The sequence below is a fragment of the Heliconius melpomene genome, chromosome 4 (assembly GCF_056956725.1).
Source record: "Heliconius melpomene rosina isolate 202511_hmr_F chromosome 4, ASM5695672v1, whole genome shotgun sequence".
Lineage (NCBI taxonomy): Eukaryota > Metazoa > Arthropoda > Insecta > Lepidoptera > Nymphalidae > Heliconius > Heliconius melpomene.
The window spans coordinates 2,146,030-2,166,922 of NC_140392.1; the positions used below are offsets into that span (position 1 = coordinate 2,146,030).

The window sequence follows — 20,893 nt, forward strand, 5'->3', positions numbered from 1 at the left end:
TTTTAATGTTATAAATTATATTAGAAGCTTATAATATTAGGTACTAAAGAAACAGATAACACATTAATCTACAATTAAGTTAAATTTGGAAGGATTTACATTTAATACCAACATATAAGAAGAAGGGAAGAACTAAATACTACAAGACAAATAATTTTAGAATCAGAATAGGTTATTATTTAAATTTTTCGTTTTAAAATGTGGAAAGACAACAAGTAAATGAAAAGCAAATCAATGATAGCACACACACATCTAGCTAATGGATCAAAAAAGACCGTCACTGGGCAGGCACGGGTGGATGGATGATGGATGGAAGGATGGACGGATGATATGACTGTTTACCCTTAAACATCAATCGTGCAAATCTTTTGAACGAATGGAAGAACTAAATACTATTTGGCGACAATTTGCTGAATATTGTAACTGTTGATCTAATTTGGTTTTAATTAATGTAGGTATTCAATTCTGCATTCTCTTTATATGAACGTTCACGCTTTATGCACGCTCATTCTTAAAGGTAAAAGTACTTGTAGATATTTTTTTAATTCCTATATGGAATCCTTAATAATCCCCTCTAGTTTAATAATTATAAGCGAAGAATGAAATTTCCGATTAATTAAAAAGAAATTATTTGGAAAATACAAAATATTTTAGGCTTTGGATTATCATTGATCCCAAAATTTTGCAGATCAGGTAGAGAGAACCAAATAATAAGTATAATAATGACCAAGTGCTTTGTTCTTTATTTTCTGGCCATGTTGACTAACACTTCGTAAACACCAACACTTCTTCGTATCTATTTGAATTCATAGCCATATTATGCTGATTTGTTCGAACTAAACTTCGATGAAGTTACAAAAAATTTTCACAATATCCGTGTAAGAAACGAATTATTTTATATTTTATAAAATATTCAACAAATTTCGCCCCGATTAACTAACGCACTGTACATTTTGTTTCCGTATAAATAAAAATTTTGATAAAAACTTTATTCACAAGACAATGGAATGCTCAAATCAATGGTTATTGCCAATAAATGCATAGCAGACATATTACATCATCACTTACCTTCTCCCCTGAGTCCGACGGCAAATAGAACACTAGTACTGTTAAAAATGTTAAACCGACACACGGTATAATTAAATTCACTGTATAGAACAACGTTTTTCTTCGCATTGTTAGCTTGAATGTTATATCTAAAACAAAAATTATTGATGGATCCTTCTTTTACTCTATTAGAATAGATGATAAAATATTAGATACGTATGCTTTTTATAAAATTACATTAATATAAATATGTGAAATTTTTCAGTCCTCTGGGTAGCATACCCTGCACAATCGAACCTATACAAGCATCACGTGTACAGCCAGGTTCTTTTTAACTACGCCATATTTGCATACAGTACGGTTGACGAGTCGTGGCTACCCAAACGTTAGGCTTTCTAAGCTTCCAGCTTTTTTCTAAGCTTTCCTAACCATTTACAGTAAACTTAAGAGCGGCTACGATTTGTCAACTGCAGCTCATGCTTATGCAGCTAGCTATTAAAATATGTTAACAAGATATGTTAAAGAACAGTTGGCTATGAAGATAAGGACGAAAAATTATATCAAATTCTTCAATTAGAAACATAACTTCTAAACCTTGTTTATGGTTTGAAAGATACACTAATAAGAAAATGTATCAAAAACAAGTAATTACCTGAAAACGGTTCTGGGCAGCAAGGATAATATTCCTCATTTCTGGTCGCGGGCACTTCTAGAATATCCCATTCAACAGATAAATAGAATTCACTTAGATCAATGCCAACGTGGACTAAACTACTGCCTGGTAATTGATCCATATGTTTGAGGTCGACCTACAAAATAATATAATTGGTTCAAAGTTGTTAAGAAAAAAGAAACATTAAAAAAAATATTAAGAAAAACCGTCACATTAATAACTATTAAACTAAACCTTCGTTGTATTGCTAATATCTATAAAATATTTTTGTTGCTTATTATAAAACCTTAATATTTTTCTCTTCTATTTGTTCTTGAAGAAGAACAGAATCTTATGAGAATTTTTAGGGTTACGAAGCCAAATAGTAAAAAATCTGTGATGTTGAGGTTAGAGATTTTTAATATGGTTTTATAGGTTTTAAAGCTCATAAATATACCTGAGCGCCATTATAAGTCCAAGAACCAAATTTCATAAAACAAGTTTGTTCGTCAAATGGAAAATACTCCACATTGATTTCGCACGACGACTTGTATATGGCTGGTGGTTTCCAGTTCACTTCCCCTGTGTACTTCAATGTAGCTTTAGTCATTAGTGTTACCTAAAAAAGAAATTAGTATTATTAAATCTGAAATTAATATATAATTGTCTTTCCCCATTCTGGAGAAAATAAATATAATAAATAAATAGAGTTCCGAAACTTTCAAAGAATAACAATCATTCTTATTAAATCACTGTGTTGTCTTCTGTCCGCCTTCTTCTCTAGTATGACTACCAGGAAGCTTATTTTTATTGCTAACTTTAAGAGTCCGATTCTATAGCCCTATATTTTTTATTTATACCAGAGAAAAACCTCGTAATATTTTAATGGTTACATCATTTTGCCCTTCGTTTCTCTCTACTCTCTACACTCCATGTGTAATGCTTAAAATAAACTTTTCTACCAAATATAACTCACTTCATAATTTCCATCCCAATTGTTATACAATACGATGTCTGGTAACCATATATGCTCAGATGGCACGTACAGCATTTCCACTCCGCCATAGTCGTCTGGATTCCATTGTAGCTTGTAATCGAACCATTTCTGGAATAGTTGAATAAGAGACTTATTAATAATAATTTCTTTAGCAATCAAAATGATATTGATCGATATTTGGATATGTACCTATATATTAGATGTTATTTAATTTTCAGAAAATAAAAATATTTCAAAGAGAAAAAATGATAAACACTCTAGAAGAAAACATATGCTTTGGAAAATTCTAAATCTTTTTTGAATAATGCCAGGATATCCAAAATACCATTAAAGATTTCCTAGTAAAGTGACAAAACTCAAAATAATTTTACATAAAATATTATTCGTATTGGAATCTCTATCTCACCTGTTCCACCCACAAATTAGTAGTCATGACCTGATTCTTCAAATTAACTTCCATTAATTGTGAAAGTTTCAAACCAAGTCGTACTGTCAATATATCTGATACATTCGTCACCGGTCGTATCAAACGGTTGTAGTTGCTTAGTAAATCGTCGTAAAGCCGTTTCACATCTGGATTTGCTTCTAGAAGCTTAACCCCTGGAAGTTGTGATAATATGTCTATTAGTATATATTTTGTATTTACATTTATTTTATTACAGTAAAGGCCGATGAGGTTGCGGGTACCTGTCAAAGCGATGGTTGTGCGTTTGATTTCCACAAGGGGAAGAAATTATTTTCATTTCTTTATTCTGGTAAGCTAAGAGAAAGCGTGGTGGAGAGTTTCACACTTTACTCAACACGAACTGAAAAATTGGGCGGAAAAATAGGGAAAACCAAATTTCTCAACTCTAGGTTCCCTCTGTCTACCCTGTGGGATACAGTATTATAATATTATTTCAGTATACACACGACTTGTTCTAGGATTTAATATCATCATTATGTCTTACGTATCAGTCTTATATGATGTTAACAAAGATATTCAAAATTCTAAAAGAGAAACCATATTTCCATAAATAATTTAGATATCTTATGTACTATTTGTAATATAATTATGCAGAAAAAATCAATTATTAGACCTCAAATACTAAGATCGAAAGCAATTTGGGCGGACAAATAAATATTGTCAATTTCAAAATCAAAAACACTGACACTTTCAAGAAAATACAATTATTTTCCTATTATTTGGAAAGAAAACTTTATTTTTTACTAAAATATATATAAAACATACTTTAAATACGATACACATAGCTACTAAGAATCCAAAATAATTGATTTATCAACTCAACTGCAATGCACTCAACGCCCAACTGCATAGTACAAAAAAATTAAAACACAAAAAAGGCTTACCTAAACAACCTGCTGTATAATTAAACAATATCCACAAAACATATAATTTCATCTTGACGTTACACCTTTACCGTTCTCCACTGCGTGTAGAGATGCTGTGTTGAGAATTGAGATGAAAATGTACGAGATCAATAAGGCGACGCGACGGTAGCTGTGCGGCATTTTGTAGAACCAGACGTTCTTTTGTTATTTAATAGATGGCGTTGATATTTTTTAAAATTGGATTAGTATTCATTATACTGTGGGAATTTAAAAGATTTTCTTATTAATATAAGGTCAATTATTAAATAATCGATTTCGCCGATAAGTATGTATTCTTCTAATATTTTTATATGCCTATGAGGTAGGTAAACAAACTAAATAAATTTAAAAATATTTCATTTATTTATAAAGAATAACTATGTACACTTTGGGAGTAAATTTTGACACCCCAAAATATAAAAAAAAAACACAACTAATCATATCTTATTTAAAAATTATAATAAGAAATATAAAATTAATATCTTTTTAGTATAAAAAAAGTAACAAAATTAGTTTCTAACAATATTTATGTACAATTATAATCTGTTAGCATCTCATATTTTAAATAGATCTCTTTTATTACGGAAAGAGGAAAATGGAGTGAATTTAAAAAATACATCACTCTGTTTTCATCTTTTTAGTTATAGAGACACTGGCATCCTTAGTGACACAAATTTCACTATAACTCGTATGAACTCAATCGAAAATATATTTATGGAAGTATATTAAAAAATAGTGTCCTACCTATATTTGAAGCAGCAACCTTCACATGTTAACCATGTCACATCGACGAGTGAAAATCGTTTTTTCCACATTACATAATATAAATAATATTAAGATTATCTTAATTACACAATAATATAAAAAGAAATCATTAGATTACCAATAAAAAGCTTAAATTTAAAATAACTTAGTCATAATATCGAAAGTAAAAATAATATTATGGCAGTCATCTTTTATTCCAGTCGCTGTGACGCCTTACAGTCTTGCCGTTGTATGTGTATTCAACCGTCTGCTCCTCTGTAACAGGAATATTAATTTATTGTTTATAGAGATGTGCTGACACTGCACAACCTCGATACGTTGTGGGTTCGATTCCCACTCGAGGAAATGAAATATTAAATATTTTTATATCTCTCTCCTTCCTACGCACGTCTCTTATTACTTTTATATCAAAGCATCTTCTTTATTCTAAGGTCTTATTTAATCTACAGTTTTCACCACTTTGAGACATCAACTTTCAGACAGATTTTCAAATAAAAACATATTTTTATTATAAGTCATATAATATAAATTCGCCGAATTTTCTCATAATTCAATTATATATTATTATTATTTTCATTTTCTCACTCTGATAACAAGACATAGGGTTGCGTTGAGTTTCGCCACTCAATACGCAATGATTTGAGAATTAGGCGATCTCTCTCTCCTTCTCTCTACATATCTAAAATGATTAAAAAACACTTTACCTCTTACGGGATATCTTGGTATTGGCCATAAGCTGAAAGGGTAGACGTATGCGTTCGGCACCCTCCTCACAACTATCGTTCGTTCTGGCACCATTTTGTTCGAGTCTAAATATAAAAGATTACTTTTATTATTTAATTTTTAACACAATTAATATATCTGGCTAGGTACCCTGCTACGAATGCTCACAAAACTCACTGGGTTTTGCTTTAAAAAAATTAATGCGAAGAAATTAAAAAAAACTGGAAATCCCCCATACAAAATCAACATTTTTTTTTTATCTTAGACCTTTTTTTTCATCCTACATATAACTAGCAGGGTGGACAGAAGGAACGAACATTCCATTTCCCACAAAACACCCAATTTTCGATACATTGCATTTTTAGATATGGGACTGGGACAAAGCCACATGTTGTCCTGCTACCAGAGCGAAAAATGAAATGAAAAAGTGGAACACAAGCCCAGAACCATCACATTTATTCTCAAACTCGGTACCACTACGTCACGGGGGCCCCAAATAAATCTAGAATATAAAAAACAATAAACCTATATACATATTTATATTACTACAAATAAAAGTTGCATAATATTTAAGCACGCCGACACCTAGCAGAGTTCAATAACCAACTAGGAAGGGACGCTAACGCCTTCCTTATACCTAGGAAGAGGGATCAATGTCAACGTCATTATGTCACACGCTACAAGATGGTTTATAAATTTGCACGAAGATAATTCTGGTTTATTCCATAGCTCTATCAAATTATATATTTGTTGACCTTTGCTTGTAAAACATTGAAATGATTTGTAAAATAATGACTATAGTAGCAGCGTTGAGTTTCGCCACTCAACACGCAATGCCTGTAAAATTCGGCGGAAAGTAGAGAACGGAAGGGTCTTAATGGGAACGAAGTGTTTTATCACAAGGTTTTCCCAGGATCCCTAAAAAAAGGTATACATAAATAAGATTATTTCATTTATAAATAAAAAAAATTACACGCTTCATCACACTGCAAAATACAGTAACAAGCGCACTCCCTTAAATTTCAAGTAAGGTAATGAAAACAAGATTTTCTCTCGAGTGGGAATCAAACTCACAACCATCGCGCTTACAGCTAAACGCTGTACCATTACGCCACGACTCATTAATATTTTTTTTATATATTATCGTACCTTCCATGAACAACACGTGAATACCAAATCTTCTGAAAGCTTCAATAGAAACATCACCAATTTCGTGAAGCTCATTATGGCATAGCAGAAGTAACTTAATTAATACCTAGTAAAAAATATATATTGAGCAAAAATCGAACTGATTACCATCACGTGCATAAGAATGTAACAAAAAGTGCAATATCATAAATCTTAGTACCTACCACACTTGAATATTTATATCTAGTTAATACGTCAAGGAACATCAATAAATCAACAGCACGTCTTCATAAATAACACACACCCCATCTAAGGTCCCATTAAACATAACACATATAGATACTTCCCGGTAGATAAGTGTGAAATTTTTCACTTAAGGCCAGCGTAAAAATGGCCGATACGTCATAGATTTATAGGTGTAATCGAATGATTGTTTTACTTGAGGATCGTCTGCAACAATGTCTGCCAATTCCTTTGGAGATCCCAATTCAAATAGTAAAATACTCTGGTACTTATAACTGTAATACAATCATAAAAACTATATCATCATCATCATCAACCTGTCCTCGTCCACTGCTGGACATAGGCCTCTCTAATGGCACGCCACTGAGCTCGATTTTCAACTCTTCGCATCCAGCCGTCTATATAAACTATATGTCTTTTATAGTTCTCAAAGAAATTAAATAAAGCTACGAATAGCTTACACTACTAAAGCCTATTCTTTTTGATTTTGTAGCCATTTAGAAGACAATAGGTCTTAGTAGAACCTTACCAAATTCATATTTCTAAATAGAATTTCTAATATACTTAGATAAAATTATATATAACGAAACCCACTAAACGATGAACCAGTCAATTCTCACTTCAAATAATGACACGCGTAACCGTAGGGAAGTACAATTTATCACTTGTAGGTGGGCGCGCTAAGAATCCGACCTATTACACTAACCTGCTTAGAGATTTCGTACTTATTATATTTATGTTTAGCTAAATTGGTAGTGGTGGTGTATATTTAAAAATAGACCTAGGAGCAAAACAAAGTGACATGGGAGTGGGAGAGAATGTAAATTGCTTGCTGTAAAGAGATGATGCAGGGGTCATTGCATCATCAGGATATAGTAAAAGCATTGGTTACTACCCTGAAAGAAGGGTGTGAAAATAATGATCTAAGACTAAATACGAGTAAGACATAAGTTCTGGTATTGGAAATAAAATAAGAAAGATTTTGAATAGTTTCAACCAAACCCAATGTCACTACGCTGACAAGAAAAGGAATCTAAAGTATAATTTACTCAATAAAATGCAAAACTGTTTGAAATTAAATTGATGTTGCAGTTTAGGTAAAAAAATATCTCTTATAAAACAATTTATATTACTCAAGCAAATTCACTGACCTACGATCGATATTGCACTTGAGGAGGGTCAAGTGTAATTGAAATGTATTTACAAATTTCACACATACATTCATACATAATATTAATTTTATATGTAAAAATATTAGTTTTTATAATATTATAATTTCTTATGTATTATTAAGCGGCTTCGTCATATGTAGTTAAATAGAACTAACTAATAGTTTCAATCTCACGATGCACTATGGGAAATCGAGGTCTGTATCAGATCAAAAATCGATAACTTTTTTATTTGTTAAGATAAACAATTGAATTTTTGCATAAGCATAAAGTATGAAATAGTGCGTTAGGTGACGTTCAGATATTATACTTTTATTGGAGAATATATATATAAAAAAATAATGAAAAGAAAAGTTTTGAGTAAATAATAGTAAAAATTAAAGTAATAATAGTAAAAATGTATTATTAAATTAGTTTATTATTATTCCCGACTGCTAAGGAAGAGTTATGGTTTTCGCGCGTATTTTGTATGTATGTATGTACGTATGTATGTATGCAATATTCTTTATTACCTTGTATCTCCAGAACCGCTGAACGGATTTACATAATTGAGGTATCGTTATATTCGCTTTAGCAGCCCAAGTGTTCTTAGATAGGTGACGTTAAAAAATAATAATCATGGCGGCTGTGGGACGCCATTTGACTTAGTAAAAAAAAAATTTTTGGTTTCGAATACCACAATATGGGTATCAAATTGAAGAGCTTAACACGAGGATTTCAAAAAGGTATATCATAATTGTCATTACTATAATGAATCCTAACAAAAATTTGAAAAATAAAAAAATATTTATTAAAAAATAAACACCCCGACTGCATAAATCTGAAAAGAAATTAACAAGCCCAATAGTTTATTAGGATGAACAGTCGGGACCTATAAGTAATTCTTCAATCAATAAAATCTTTACCAGGAACCTCAAATAATTTATAGAGGTGCTAATTCTTCTCCTATTGAACGTAAACCCTGCAACTTCAATGTATGGGGGTAATAATTCACGCTTGGAACACTAAAAGTATTCGTCATTTTGAAATTTAGTGAAAACACTTAATAATCAAACGTCTGTTAGTAATTTTATTACTAATTTTTAATAGTTTTTTGGAATTAATTCACTCTTCATATAATTTCATAAATGAGGGTAGTGTGAATAAATGATTGTGCAAAAAGTGTGCAAAATGAAGATAAAACGTCCTTTTATCAATAAATAACAATAATTTATTGGAAATTTACTACAATCTAATCAATTAAATAGTAAAACATTAGAAACTACAATAGATAGAGTTTTCGTGTCTCCTGACTTGTATCGCAGTTTTCGTGATAACTTCTCAGTCTGCAGGTCTCTGCAGCTAATTTTTGATAAATGTTATTTATGAATATCTGGACTATAAAACAATATCAAATATAACGCGTCGGGAGACGTCGGTAACTGTTAAAAGTCTCGATGAACTTTAAACACGTACCTTTTTTCTCTTCACTTATTGTTAATATTTTTTATAAAAATATAGTCACGATATCCACAATATAAGAATTGTTTTAAAATCTACATACTATGGGCTCTTCAAAAATATATAACACTTTATACCTACTTGCACATTTTTTTAAGGAAATTATGTTTAAAGTATCAAAGTGAACAACCTGAAATAGACATTCTCACGAATGACAATTTTTGACGATGAATAAATATATATTCCAAATGTAATTCACGAAAAAATAATTCATAACATTAAAGTTCCACTCTTATACTATTAATTAAAAAAAAAATTGTGCGTCAGGGACGACTTTGAAAAAATGACTTTTGATCTGCCGTTGTTCTACCATTGTCCATAGTGCGATGGAAGCTCTCCGACTCTCCTATTTTTTCTATTGGTGATAGTGTGATGTATTAAAGCTTATAGCCTTCCTCAGTAAGTGGACTATGCAATATAAAAAAAATCTATTTGATTCAATTAGTAGGACATTTAACCAAATAAATTATTTAACTTTATAATAATAGTACATATTAATTAATACTAAAATTAATATTTTATTGTTAAATTTTGATTTAATTCGGCAGAAAGGAACAGAATACCTTAAAAATAGGTTCAATTTTAATAATCTAAAGAACCTACATGCTATATTTAAAAAAGTGCGAAAGAATTTGAAAATGCTTATTCTCAAATCCCGACTAAACTAACTTAAATGATAATTTAACAGCGCGTTATGCGTATTTTATTTTACAACCTTGGTCAAGGATGTTACTCTTAGCAATTTATCAGCAACCGGACATAAAAAACGGCAAAGTAAAATGAAATGAGAGAATAACTTCATCCTTTGTTTTATGTATCACAATAGTGGGCTGAGATGAAATAAGGTCAGTACAAAGTGGTATTAAAGTGAAAGTGTCTAATGGGATATAAGTGTCTAGTTTTTATGCCTATACGTACATGTTTTTTTAGCTTTACATGTATTCTGCATATAACAAGGGAGGGAAGAGGGGAACCTATTATTAGTACACTCAGTTCCCCAATGTTTTACCTAGCATAGCGTGTTAATAAGCGGCCGAAGTCAAAAAAGAGCTTTTTGTCTTTTGACTAGAGCAAGAAAATGAGCATACCATATTCCTCCGTTTTCCCTCTTGGGTGTCGAACTTACCGTTCTCAACTTCGTCCAATTTTCGAGACATTATATGTTGTGTCGTACTAGGGCGTTAGTTTAGCTTAATAGAACTAGACTTGTTACTAGAATAAATTAAACTAATAAAGAAATTAAACTTTACTCCTCGGTCATGAAAAAAATATCAAAACCGAAATCGGATATATATCGTCAAAAGTCGTCAAAAGGAACCGAGTGAGACCCACCCCCGAACGTGTGGATCTCACTCGGTTCCTTTATATATTTTTGTAATGGCATATATTAAAATACGACTATTTCAAATTGTATAAAATAACCGCCATTATAAATTTAAACTATCATTTGTGCACGTGCGAAACGACCCAGATTTAGTGCTCTCATTTTATAATTCAAACAAAATATGTTGTTCAATAGTGCATTCAATGTTTTCTGAGGAAATGAGCAATTACCTGCGAGGAAAATTATATTATCATTTTATATTTCTATTCAATACTATTTATTGTTTTCTATGAAAAATAGTGAACAAATTACTAAATACTTGTGATTGTAAACGCGGCGGTTGAGAATTCGATTTCCAAGTCGAAAGAATATAATATTTAATATGCCCTTTAAAAAACATTAAAAGCCTGACACCACATATTGTTTTACCTGGTCGAGGAAACGAATATACTTTTATATGAACATTCCACATTGGAATATAACCTACAAACATTGCGATCTCAACTTATCAACTGAACCTATTTTTCAGCTATTAAGACTGAAACTTACAAAATCCAAAAATTACGTTAAGCTTAATAAAAAAACTCACTCAAACTCACTCAAAATAAAAAAAAATCACTCAGCCCCAATGCGGTCGAAGTCGGGAAACAACTACTTGAGTTTTTAATATAAGTAGGCACGAAATAGGGTGTGACCGAGCGGTCCACGCCGAGTCAACGGGGATGTGGGTCATTCGTATCTGTATCAAAGACGCCGCGCGGTTTTGGTGTCAATGATCTATATCTATATAAATACGTACGAATGCGGGGACTTGAACCAATTTCGTGCACCTCTACCGTGGATGTAGAATGATATTGCTATTTTTATTGCTTGGTTAAATTATGTAAATCGATATTTTCGGGAGGATATTGATTAATTTATAGAAGCGTCGTTTTAAGATTTTCAAACAATTACTGTATAGAATCGCTTTATTTCTTCTAACAAAATATTACAGATACGAACTGTAAGGCTGGTAGAAGACTAAAGAAAGAACCTTTAACGAATGTAGACTGGTACTTATTTTAGAAACGCATAAAAATTTGAACGTAACGGGCTTAAACCTGCACCTCTTATAACCCGTAGAAGCGCTCTGACCACTAAGCTATGGTAGCTCATCAAACTACGTCGAAATTTTTATACACTTGTTACAAATTATAATATTGTTAGCATTTCGGTAGGGACCTAGTCCTATACTTTAAGCATTTCTGTAGTTATTTCAGTTGCTTTTCGCAAATTTTCACTATCCAAAGATAGTGCTGTGCAGTGTAATATTGCTTAGAAATACAGCTATTAATTAATTTATTTATTTATATTCCACACGTAAACAACGAACAATACACTACTTATTTAGCAAGATTTGACTCTCTATGGCAGTTATTTTAATTATTTGTAAATGGTAAAAAAGAATGACCAATGAGATCGATTGGTTTACGGGCTATGAAGGACTCAAAAGTAGCTTGAAATAGTTTGTATAAAATACATGTGACACTAACCAGCTTTTCAACTCAACTAGACAAGCTTGGCTCTCACACTTTTAATCCCGAGAAAATACTTTAAAGCGTTATGTTAACTCGACATGAAATTGCTTTGATTTAAAACTAATATAAAAAAATGTTTACAAACTTACTTTCGTGCAAATTATTCAAAAAATCTTTATGAAACACTATAAAATTAATTATCACATTATAAAATTAAAAACGCAAACCCAAATAATATTTTGCCGCCATTTGCCATTTCATAATACTTAATTGTCATAAAATCAAAGAAACTCAAGACTAAACTCATACAGCCTACATGTAAAAAAAATCGAAATAAAATAATATTAATTCATAAAAAAAACTCTCAATATAAAATTTATTAATAAAGATAATAAATTTAAAAAATAAAAACCTTTATCTCTTCTCGGCGGTGCAGGAACGGCAAAAATGCTCGCAACCAGCGCGCACGCGCAAACTAAAGCTACGCGCGTTAACATACGTGCTACTAATATGACGGCTCGTGTGACACTACAGTCAACTGTTGCTGTTGATCTTGTACTGCGAAATTTTTCCCGCCTCCGATCCATTTAATATTATTGTTATTTATCTCGTAATACTTGTAGGAAGTGTTATGTAAGTAGCTAAATGGATTTATTATTGTAGCTGTAGTTTCTTGTAGCAATGTCTGCTATGTATTCTGACTTGGAGTACTTAATCGATTAGATACTTACTTTAACATTAATTATAAAGTCCGCGGAGCGATCGACTGTGCATGGAAAAAATATATAAATAAATGACAAAAAAACCAACAAGTAGGATTACTCATCCATTGATCAAAAGATTTATTGTATTTAAATGCAACGTGTATTTTTTTAAATTATCTCGCATCTCAAAAGAAGGGTAAAATTAAGTCCGGGTAGGTTCGTAAACTCTTCCTCAGGGAGATTATTAGATTAGTGTTAAAATCTGCTACTTATATCTTATTTTCACCGGTGTTTTGCCTTATAAGAGAGGAGAAATAAAAATAATTTAATTATTACCATCCATTCCAATGGATATCCAGCTTACGGAAATGGAAATAATTATACCTTTGTACGTTTAGTATAATATTTAGTCATTAAAGAAAAACAATTTTTCTCAGTTTATATTTTGATACCAGTTACAATAGTTATATCACAAAATAATTTTAAAATTCTAAAACACTTAACTCGTCTTGGATTTTCGTTAAATATTTCTCTAAATAATAGTTAGCTTCTGCCAATTTAACGGCATTTATTCTTGCTTCTTGTCTTTTCATCTTCGATATGAATATTTGATTTTGAAGAAATTCATTTTCACGTTGCACATCTATCAATCTACTATTAAGTCCGTACATTTTCTTTTGCTATAACATGATAATAGATTTTTATATTTCCATATTTTTAAACTAGTCCTAATAGCTATAAAGAAATATCTATTTTGAGAATTGAGCACAAAGTTACAAAAATCTAGGAATGGCCAGAAACTACCATTAACAATCTAATAAATGTCATAAATTCCAGCTTTTACCCTTTTAACGCACAAGCTTCCTCTTCAGCTTTATGTATTAATTTCTTCAATCTCGTATTTTTTGCACTTAACTCGATTGCTCGGAACATTTCCTGGTGCTGCTTATTGACAGCGTCTAACAGTTCTTCTCGTAATTTAACATTGTCTTTTACTAATTTGGTACGGTTATATCTTAATATCCAATCATTTTCATCACACTTTGATTTATTTGATTTCATAATAGTTATATTTTTTGATAAATGTTATAAATTTTGTATTTTATTTGGACGTTTTATTATTTTGACATTATTTAGATGTGTTTTTCTAATATTGGGATTTAAAATAATTTAAGCTACATCATAATAGATGGCGCTGATTAAAGTTGCGTAAACTAGTCAAATTGATAACCTCCTTTTCTTACAGAAGTCGGTTAAAAACACTCGTCCACTATACTATAGGGTATTTTATTTTCACGCTTTCCCTACACTATCGCAAAAGATAAAAAAACGTAAAACACTACAGAAATATTTAAAATCATTTATTAGTCTATTCCCTCATCATCTTCTCCTTCTGGCGAGCCAGCTTCTTCTTGGAGAGTTTCTTCTTTGCGGGCGCGTCGTCAGCGGGGGCAGCGCGTGCTACCGCGTCTTCCCTCTCGCTGAGACACACCTCGATGTGACAGGGGGATGACATGTAGGGGTTGATGCGACCGTGAGCACGGTATGTACGTCTGCGGAGACAGGGGGCACGGTTTACCTGTAAAAAGAGGTTACTTCATATTAGGGATGTTAACAAACGTTAAACTTGTCATATGGGTTATGCTCCTCTACACTTTGGCACTAAAGGTTAAATTAAATACTCTGTCAGTTGATAGTTTTCATGAAAAGGCATCCAGTCGTAGCGCAACAGCAAAAACGTACGACATTAAGCTCGAGAGGTTGTGGGTTCGATTTCCACTTCAGGAAATGGAATATTTAATACTTTTCTTCATTCTGATAATGGACAAACAACGCTTCCAGTTCCAGCACTAAAGACAATGTCTCCATAATTCCAGAATGTAACTGGGGACCGAGTGTCTTAACACTAGGTTTTCAGGTTTTTCATGCAATGTGGGTAACAACAAAATTAAAATAATGATTAAAAATTTAAAACTTATGTACCAACAGTGAGATTAAGTATATAGACATTTTTCCCTTTCTCAAAATGGGTCATGGTAAAAATATATATATTAAATATTTTTTTATCTCTTTCTTTACCACACATGTAGCAGGGTAAGCAGATAACCTAGTATAAGACTGTTTCTGTTACTTTACAAGGTGGTACTCAAAAATGCACTCTATCCACCCGAATATGGATCTATTCATTCACAAATCTAATCATGAAGACGCTGTACCACTGCACCACAATTATCAAAAACACTATTTTACAATTCTTCATACATTCAGTTCATTTAAAATATTTTAAGTTTTTAAATATTTTTAAGTTTATAAACTAAAGGCAATGTATTATCAAAAATACCATAAAACAAATTAATAAAAAAATCAATGCTGGATATTATAATAGAAAGAACATAAAAACATTACAAAAACTAGCATTTATTTAAAACAAAATTGTAAGTAATGAATCATAGGAACAATTTAAAAAAATGGTCCCATATAAGATTCACCACTTTTACTATTTGCCTTCAGAAAACAGTTAATATAATAATGTATATTCTGTCAAGCAAAAAAGGCAAATGGATTTTAATATCAGAATAAAACATAATTATTTTAATATCTTAATTTGTTTAGTTGTACTATTTTAGAAAACCTGAAATTTTTTATGTATCAGGTTCGAACCCACACCCCTTCGAAAGTGCTACAATATTTTTTTTAGATATCTAAGAAAATATACAAGTACAAAAGTTTGCTTTCCTAAATGCAATATAACAATTCAAAAATGTTAAATTTATTGTTTAGTTGTTTATATTATCATTAAGAATGATAGAAAAGATATTTTCATTATGTGACAAGTGCTTTAGCAGAACAGTTTAACTAGATAAATAAAAATCATCAACAGCTTTCTATTATGTATATATTACAAGTGTTTTTCAATATAATGCTAGCCCAGAGTCAAGATAAAGACTATTTCTCTATACAATAGATTACCCTGGCCACTAAAAATATAATCAATAAAATATTTAACGCAATATACAATATTACAAATCAAATTAGCAATTAAACAAAACTAACCTGAATGTGATCAATGACAAGCCTGTCAACATCCAAGCCTTTGTAGTCAGCGTTAGATTCGGCATTCCTTAACAATTGTAAAAGGAATTCCGCGGATTTCTTCGGCCAGCGACCTTGTGTGGTACCAAACTGCTTGGCTTGAGCACATCTACCAACACCACCGTTGAAACGACGGAATGGTATGCATTCTCTCTGCTCTACAACGTTCTTTAGGTAACGTACGGCGCGACGCAGAGGCAATTTCTTAATAGCCATAGCTGTTTCGTATGTGTTCTGAAAAACAACATGAATAGGTTAAGGGTAAACATTCCATGTGGATAATTGTATGTATATTGTATGTTATTTTAATACCTTGAAGTGAACGCGAAGATTTGAACCGCGTGCCTTGCATGACTTCGCTGGATTATCAGGCTCTCGAGAATAACGACCCATTTTTGTTACTGAAACACAGATCGGCTTTGTCACTATCGCATACTATACCAACTCAGGTTATTATTTATATTGTACGATAATTTCACAAAAACACCGAAATAAGCGCGTAAGAATGTAGAGCACATCGTATTTAAATATATGGCGGTCATTTTTATTTATTATTACAGTACTTTATCAGATTAAAATAGATTTCGTATGTAACAAACCAACCTCTCAAGAGAATATTTTAACAGGAAAAGACATAGACAAACACGTCTGACATTTATTGAACGTTGACTTGACATATGACATACGAAGAAATGTTGCTAGCTGTAATTTTTTTTTCTGTTATAGACAATTTACTCGGTTTAAAATTAATCAATCATCATCATTATTATTAAATATATTGTCAAATATTGTCACTATCATCAGTATAGTGACTAAAATATCCTTCTATAATTTTAATATTATGTACTTGAGATTGGATATTATATTATTGGTGAAGTACTTAGGACATATTATACCTACCTATATAACTGTATACGATAATTGAAAGTCCAAATTTAAGTAAAAAGTTGTATAATACATTCTATTGAAGTTCACTAATTTCTATATGAAATGTTTTAATTAGTTAAATCTAAATAGTATTGGTGGTACCTTTACGTTAACTGAACGATTTAAAAGTGCTTGCAAAAATTTATTGAATTACTTCAAATCTTTGAATTTATTTAAATTGTTAATATCGATCGAAGTTAATATCTCATAATATTTACATCTTGGCACTCTTGCCAGATACATAGAAATAAAATTTATATATTTGTTAGTAACCGCAAAAATATTAAAAACTAAAAAATAACATTTAAATCTTCTACAAAAAAAATCTACCTGTTAAATGATAAATCTTTTTGGATTCGGAGCAGTCCAGATTTGAAGAGAAAAACACAAAGAGGTAAATAAAAACTATTTTGTTATATTCTATATTTTATTAGATATATATTAATTATTTAGCATTACATTTATATTTTATAAATTATACAATAGACTAGAAATTCATGATATGTTTTGAAGTCTGAAATTATATTTAAATTCATTATTATTTTTTTTATAACATTTGCTATACAATTTCGGACAAATACGATTAAACAAATTAAAAAATTCTATATAATATTAAGTATTCCGAAGCCTTAAAATATTATAACTACGACAATTTGCATTAACGTAAGCAATTTATGGCTTTATGCGAAATATTAAATTTATATGTACAATATAAGATTTTATTATTTTGTTTATTTATTGCAGACTTCAATTTAAATTATACATCATTATAATGTGTAACTATTACCTTACACTAATATTTTAATTTAATTTCTATTAATAAAATATGCGATAGAAGAGAGTGTTCTATAGGACCAAATATTTTAAATGATATTATTTTAAAATATAAATCATAGCGAAAACATAAGAATATAATTATTTAAACGTAATAAAAAATAATGAAAATAAAATATTAAAATGAATTAAATTCATTTTGATTGCTTTGGTACTCTAGACTAGACTAAAACATAACTTAGATTAATATCTACAAATATTTCTACATGACTTTACATTAAGACTAGATTAATTTATTTTATTTAAAAATCTGTTATAGTTTTCATATGTACGATGATTAAAATAATTGAAAAACAATTGAATAATCATACACAAAGTTAAATAACATATTGTCCAATAATAATCCATTGATATTTTTTTAAAATTTAACATAATTTTAAATATTTATTAAGTAATCAATAAACTAATTAGCAAACTATTAAAATAAAAATATAAATTAAAAATTATGAAAACCATTTTATTAATCAAGCATGGCAATACTATCCATATAGCGCCATCTATCGTCAACCATATTTATTAACTGGTGTTTCATAGTTCGAGTTAGTGCGGCGCTGGTGCAGGTGGCGGTAATAAAGGAAGAGGTGCGACGCACGCAGCGCAACTGTCTCTTTCTGAAAATAAAAATATATAGGTACCGTATATTAATTAATATTTATTTAAATTCTATCTAATCTATAAAATAATCAGCTTCAGGTTGTATACCGAACAAAGCAGGATAGGCAGAGGGAAACTAGTGTTTAGAAACTTCCCCACTTTACTCCAAATTCTGAAGGCATTGTGTGTTGAATGGCAGAACTCAACGTCGCCATTTGCCTCGACACCAGAGAAAATGAGTAAATCAGATCAGTATATTCAGAGATCGGTACTCGGAGGAATAAATTATTCATTTCTTCACTTCACTGGTAACAAGTTTCAAAATTGAGCAGAAAGTAGGAAACAGTGATTACTCTCTGTTTATTCTGCTATATACGGAATACTGATTATTATATGTAGTCAGACATTTCTAAAGCCTCTATACAATGGTGGCTAAAGCAGTTACTGAATCGTTCGTGTAGGTACATAATTAAAGGCCTGTGTCGACTTACGAGTATCGACCGTCGGGAAGCGCGTAAGCCTTATTTAATTGCGTCAATAGCATCTGGCAATTAGTCTCACCAGTAAACATGATTATGTTTATAATAGAATATGTACCTATAGTATAATACGTTATATATAGTCATTAGGTACTTTAGTAGGTTCGAATACGATTTGGGCAATTATTATTATGGTTAGGTTAATTCAATACTGCCGATGAGTCCTGGCCGTGCTGAAGTTAGGTTTTCTGAATTTTCGCGCAACGCAAATGTAATTAAAAATAAGAAAAATCATAAAATTATCTCTGCGCAGCCATCTTCAGCTAACTTCAGGACGATAACAACTTGTAAACCGTACTGTACATTGACAAAATTATGGATGAACTAAATAAGTTATGTCCAAAAGGGCATACAATGAATAAAATTTACACTAGTTCTATAAAACAGTATCGAAATATCTAGATTCATATTCTCAAAGGTTATATTATAAAAACGTCGTTATTTTTACTCTTATTACCTAATTAGATACGTTACCACGATCATGCATATAGTGTAGCGGTGGACGAAGATCGGGCAGCCTCCAGGGTTCCCGATCCTCTTCCCTCTCGATCTTGGGCACCAGACCGCTCCAGCAGTCCTCTGGGCGAGGAGTGGGAGCTGAACGGCAAGGCCAGGTGCACCTCTGTAAGATTTTACAATAAATACTTCAGCAATATGGTAAGATGAATTCAGCGAAAAATAAAGAACAGAAATGTAAAACAACTAGCTAAGATATAAAATTATAGGCATAGATACCGTTATTACTAATACCTACATATTGCCTCTAGTTAAAGTTAATAGATATACAGGCAGGCATAGTAAAATAATTCACTCATTATTATTCCTAGATTATACTATTTTTTTCGTTCCTAGATACAAATAAAACCTACACACATCTCACGAAAGCTTTTTAACGTAGCGGAATAGAAATTACTGTTTTGAATTCGGCAGTTGACACTTCTGTACCCCACTCCCAATTTTTTTTGGTTCACATTTATCCTTAATTCGATATTTGAGTTTCCATAATGACTAATAGGAACGGAAGTGTCTTAAGAGGAAAAGACTGTCTTAACACTAGGTTTACAGGTTCCTTCTGTATGAAATCATCTGTTCTTCTTACCAACACTAACTCATCTTTAAATAAAGGATAAACTTGAACGAAAAAAATATATAATCCATATACCTAAGCCAATATAGATCTAAATCAAGGGAATATTAACTATTAATTATAATACTACACATCAATTTTTCCATACAATCCTAACATCAGTAGCGTTATCGTGGTAAAGGGTTGCACGTTCGATTACAGTCACGACAAATACTTTATCAGATTCAACACGTAACGGCGATTACCGTAATAATCGAATATTGTCTATTATTTAACTAATAATCACAAAATCACCATCAAAACCTTTTTTAATATGTGTATAAAAAATATTTATTATTTTTAATATTTTTTATGAACATATTATGTTATATTAGGTACCGCCATTTAACACGTACTGTATCAAAATTCGGTTGAATTTGAAGGAAATAGACAAGATAAATGAGCGAATCAAAATATTTTTTAAAACTTCCTTACGTTTTTAATAGTTAATTGTTATGAATTTTATTTCATAATTCCTTTGATAATTTTATTTAACTCTAACTAGGTATTTCAAAAAGAATCCAAAATAAGTGAGTGTTCACTACCTATCTCAAATAGTATACTTACAAAAAGACAAGCATTAAACGTAAAGGTGTTATAGACAGTAAAATCATAAAAAATACATTTCCCTTTTTCCAAA

At 30.9% G+C, this 20,893-nt stretch overlaps 3 protein-coding genes across 4 annotated transcripts in view; all 3 read right to left on the reverse strand.

Moving 5' to 3' along the window:
- Positions 1-4,183, reverse strand: part of nAChRbeta2 (nicotinic acetylcholine receptor beta2) — a 31,248-nt gene extending 27,065 nt beyond the window's left edge. For both annotated transcript variants that reach the window (XM_085208133.1, XM_085208132.1), the window contains exons 1-6: positions 4,047-4,183; positions 3,103-3,296; positions 2,676-2,804; positions 2,157-2,318; positions 1,700-1,856; positions 1,069-1,196 (exon numbers count right to left, since the gene is read on the reverse strand). In XM_085208133.1, the coding sequence (XP_085064259.1) occupies positions 1,069-1,196; positions 1,700-1,856; positions 2,157-2,318; positions 2,676-2,804; positions 3,103-3,296; positions 4,047-4,098 (822 nt within the window). In that variant the 5' untranslated portion in view covers positions 4,099-4,183. The remainder of the gene's footprint in view (positions 1-1,068; positions 1,197-1,699; positions 1,857-2,156; positions 2,319-2,675; positions 2,805-3,102; positions 3,297-4,046) is intronic.
- Positions 4,184-4,576: 393 nt separating this feature from the next.
- LOC146539398 (uncharacterized) lies at positions 4,577-13,038 on the reverse strand. The gene is made up of 3 exons (XM_085208135.1): positions 12,849-13,038; positions 5,537-5,641; positions 4,577-5,087 (listed from the first exon to the last, which is right to left on the reverse strand). The coding sequence occupies exons 1-3, from the start codon at positions 13,021-13,023 to the stop codon at positions 5,017-5,019; spliced, it is 351 nt and encodes a 116-aa protein (XP_085064261.1). The 5' UTR covers positions 13,024-13,038; the 3' UTR covers positions 4,577-5,016.
- Positions 13,039-14,486: 1,448 nt separating this feature from the next.
- RpL17 (ribosomal protein L17) lies at positions 14,487-16,952 on the reverse strand. Its single transcript, XM_085208267.1, has 4 exons — positions 16,837-16,952; positions 16,546-16,634; positions 16,195-16,467; positions 14,487-14,719 (listed from the first exon to the last, which is right to left on the reverse strand). The coding sequence occupies exons 2-4, from the start codon at positions 16,624-16,626 to the stop codon at positions 14,510-14,512; spliced, it is 564 nt and encodes a 187-aa protein (XP_085064393.1). The 5' UTR covers positions 16,627-16,634; positions 16,837-16,952; the 3' UTR covers positions 14,487-14,509.
- Positions 16,953-20,893: the final 3,941 nt, after the last annotated feature.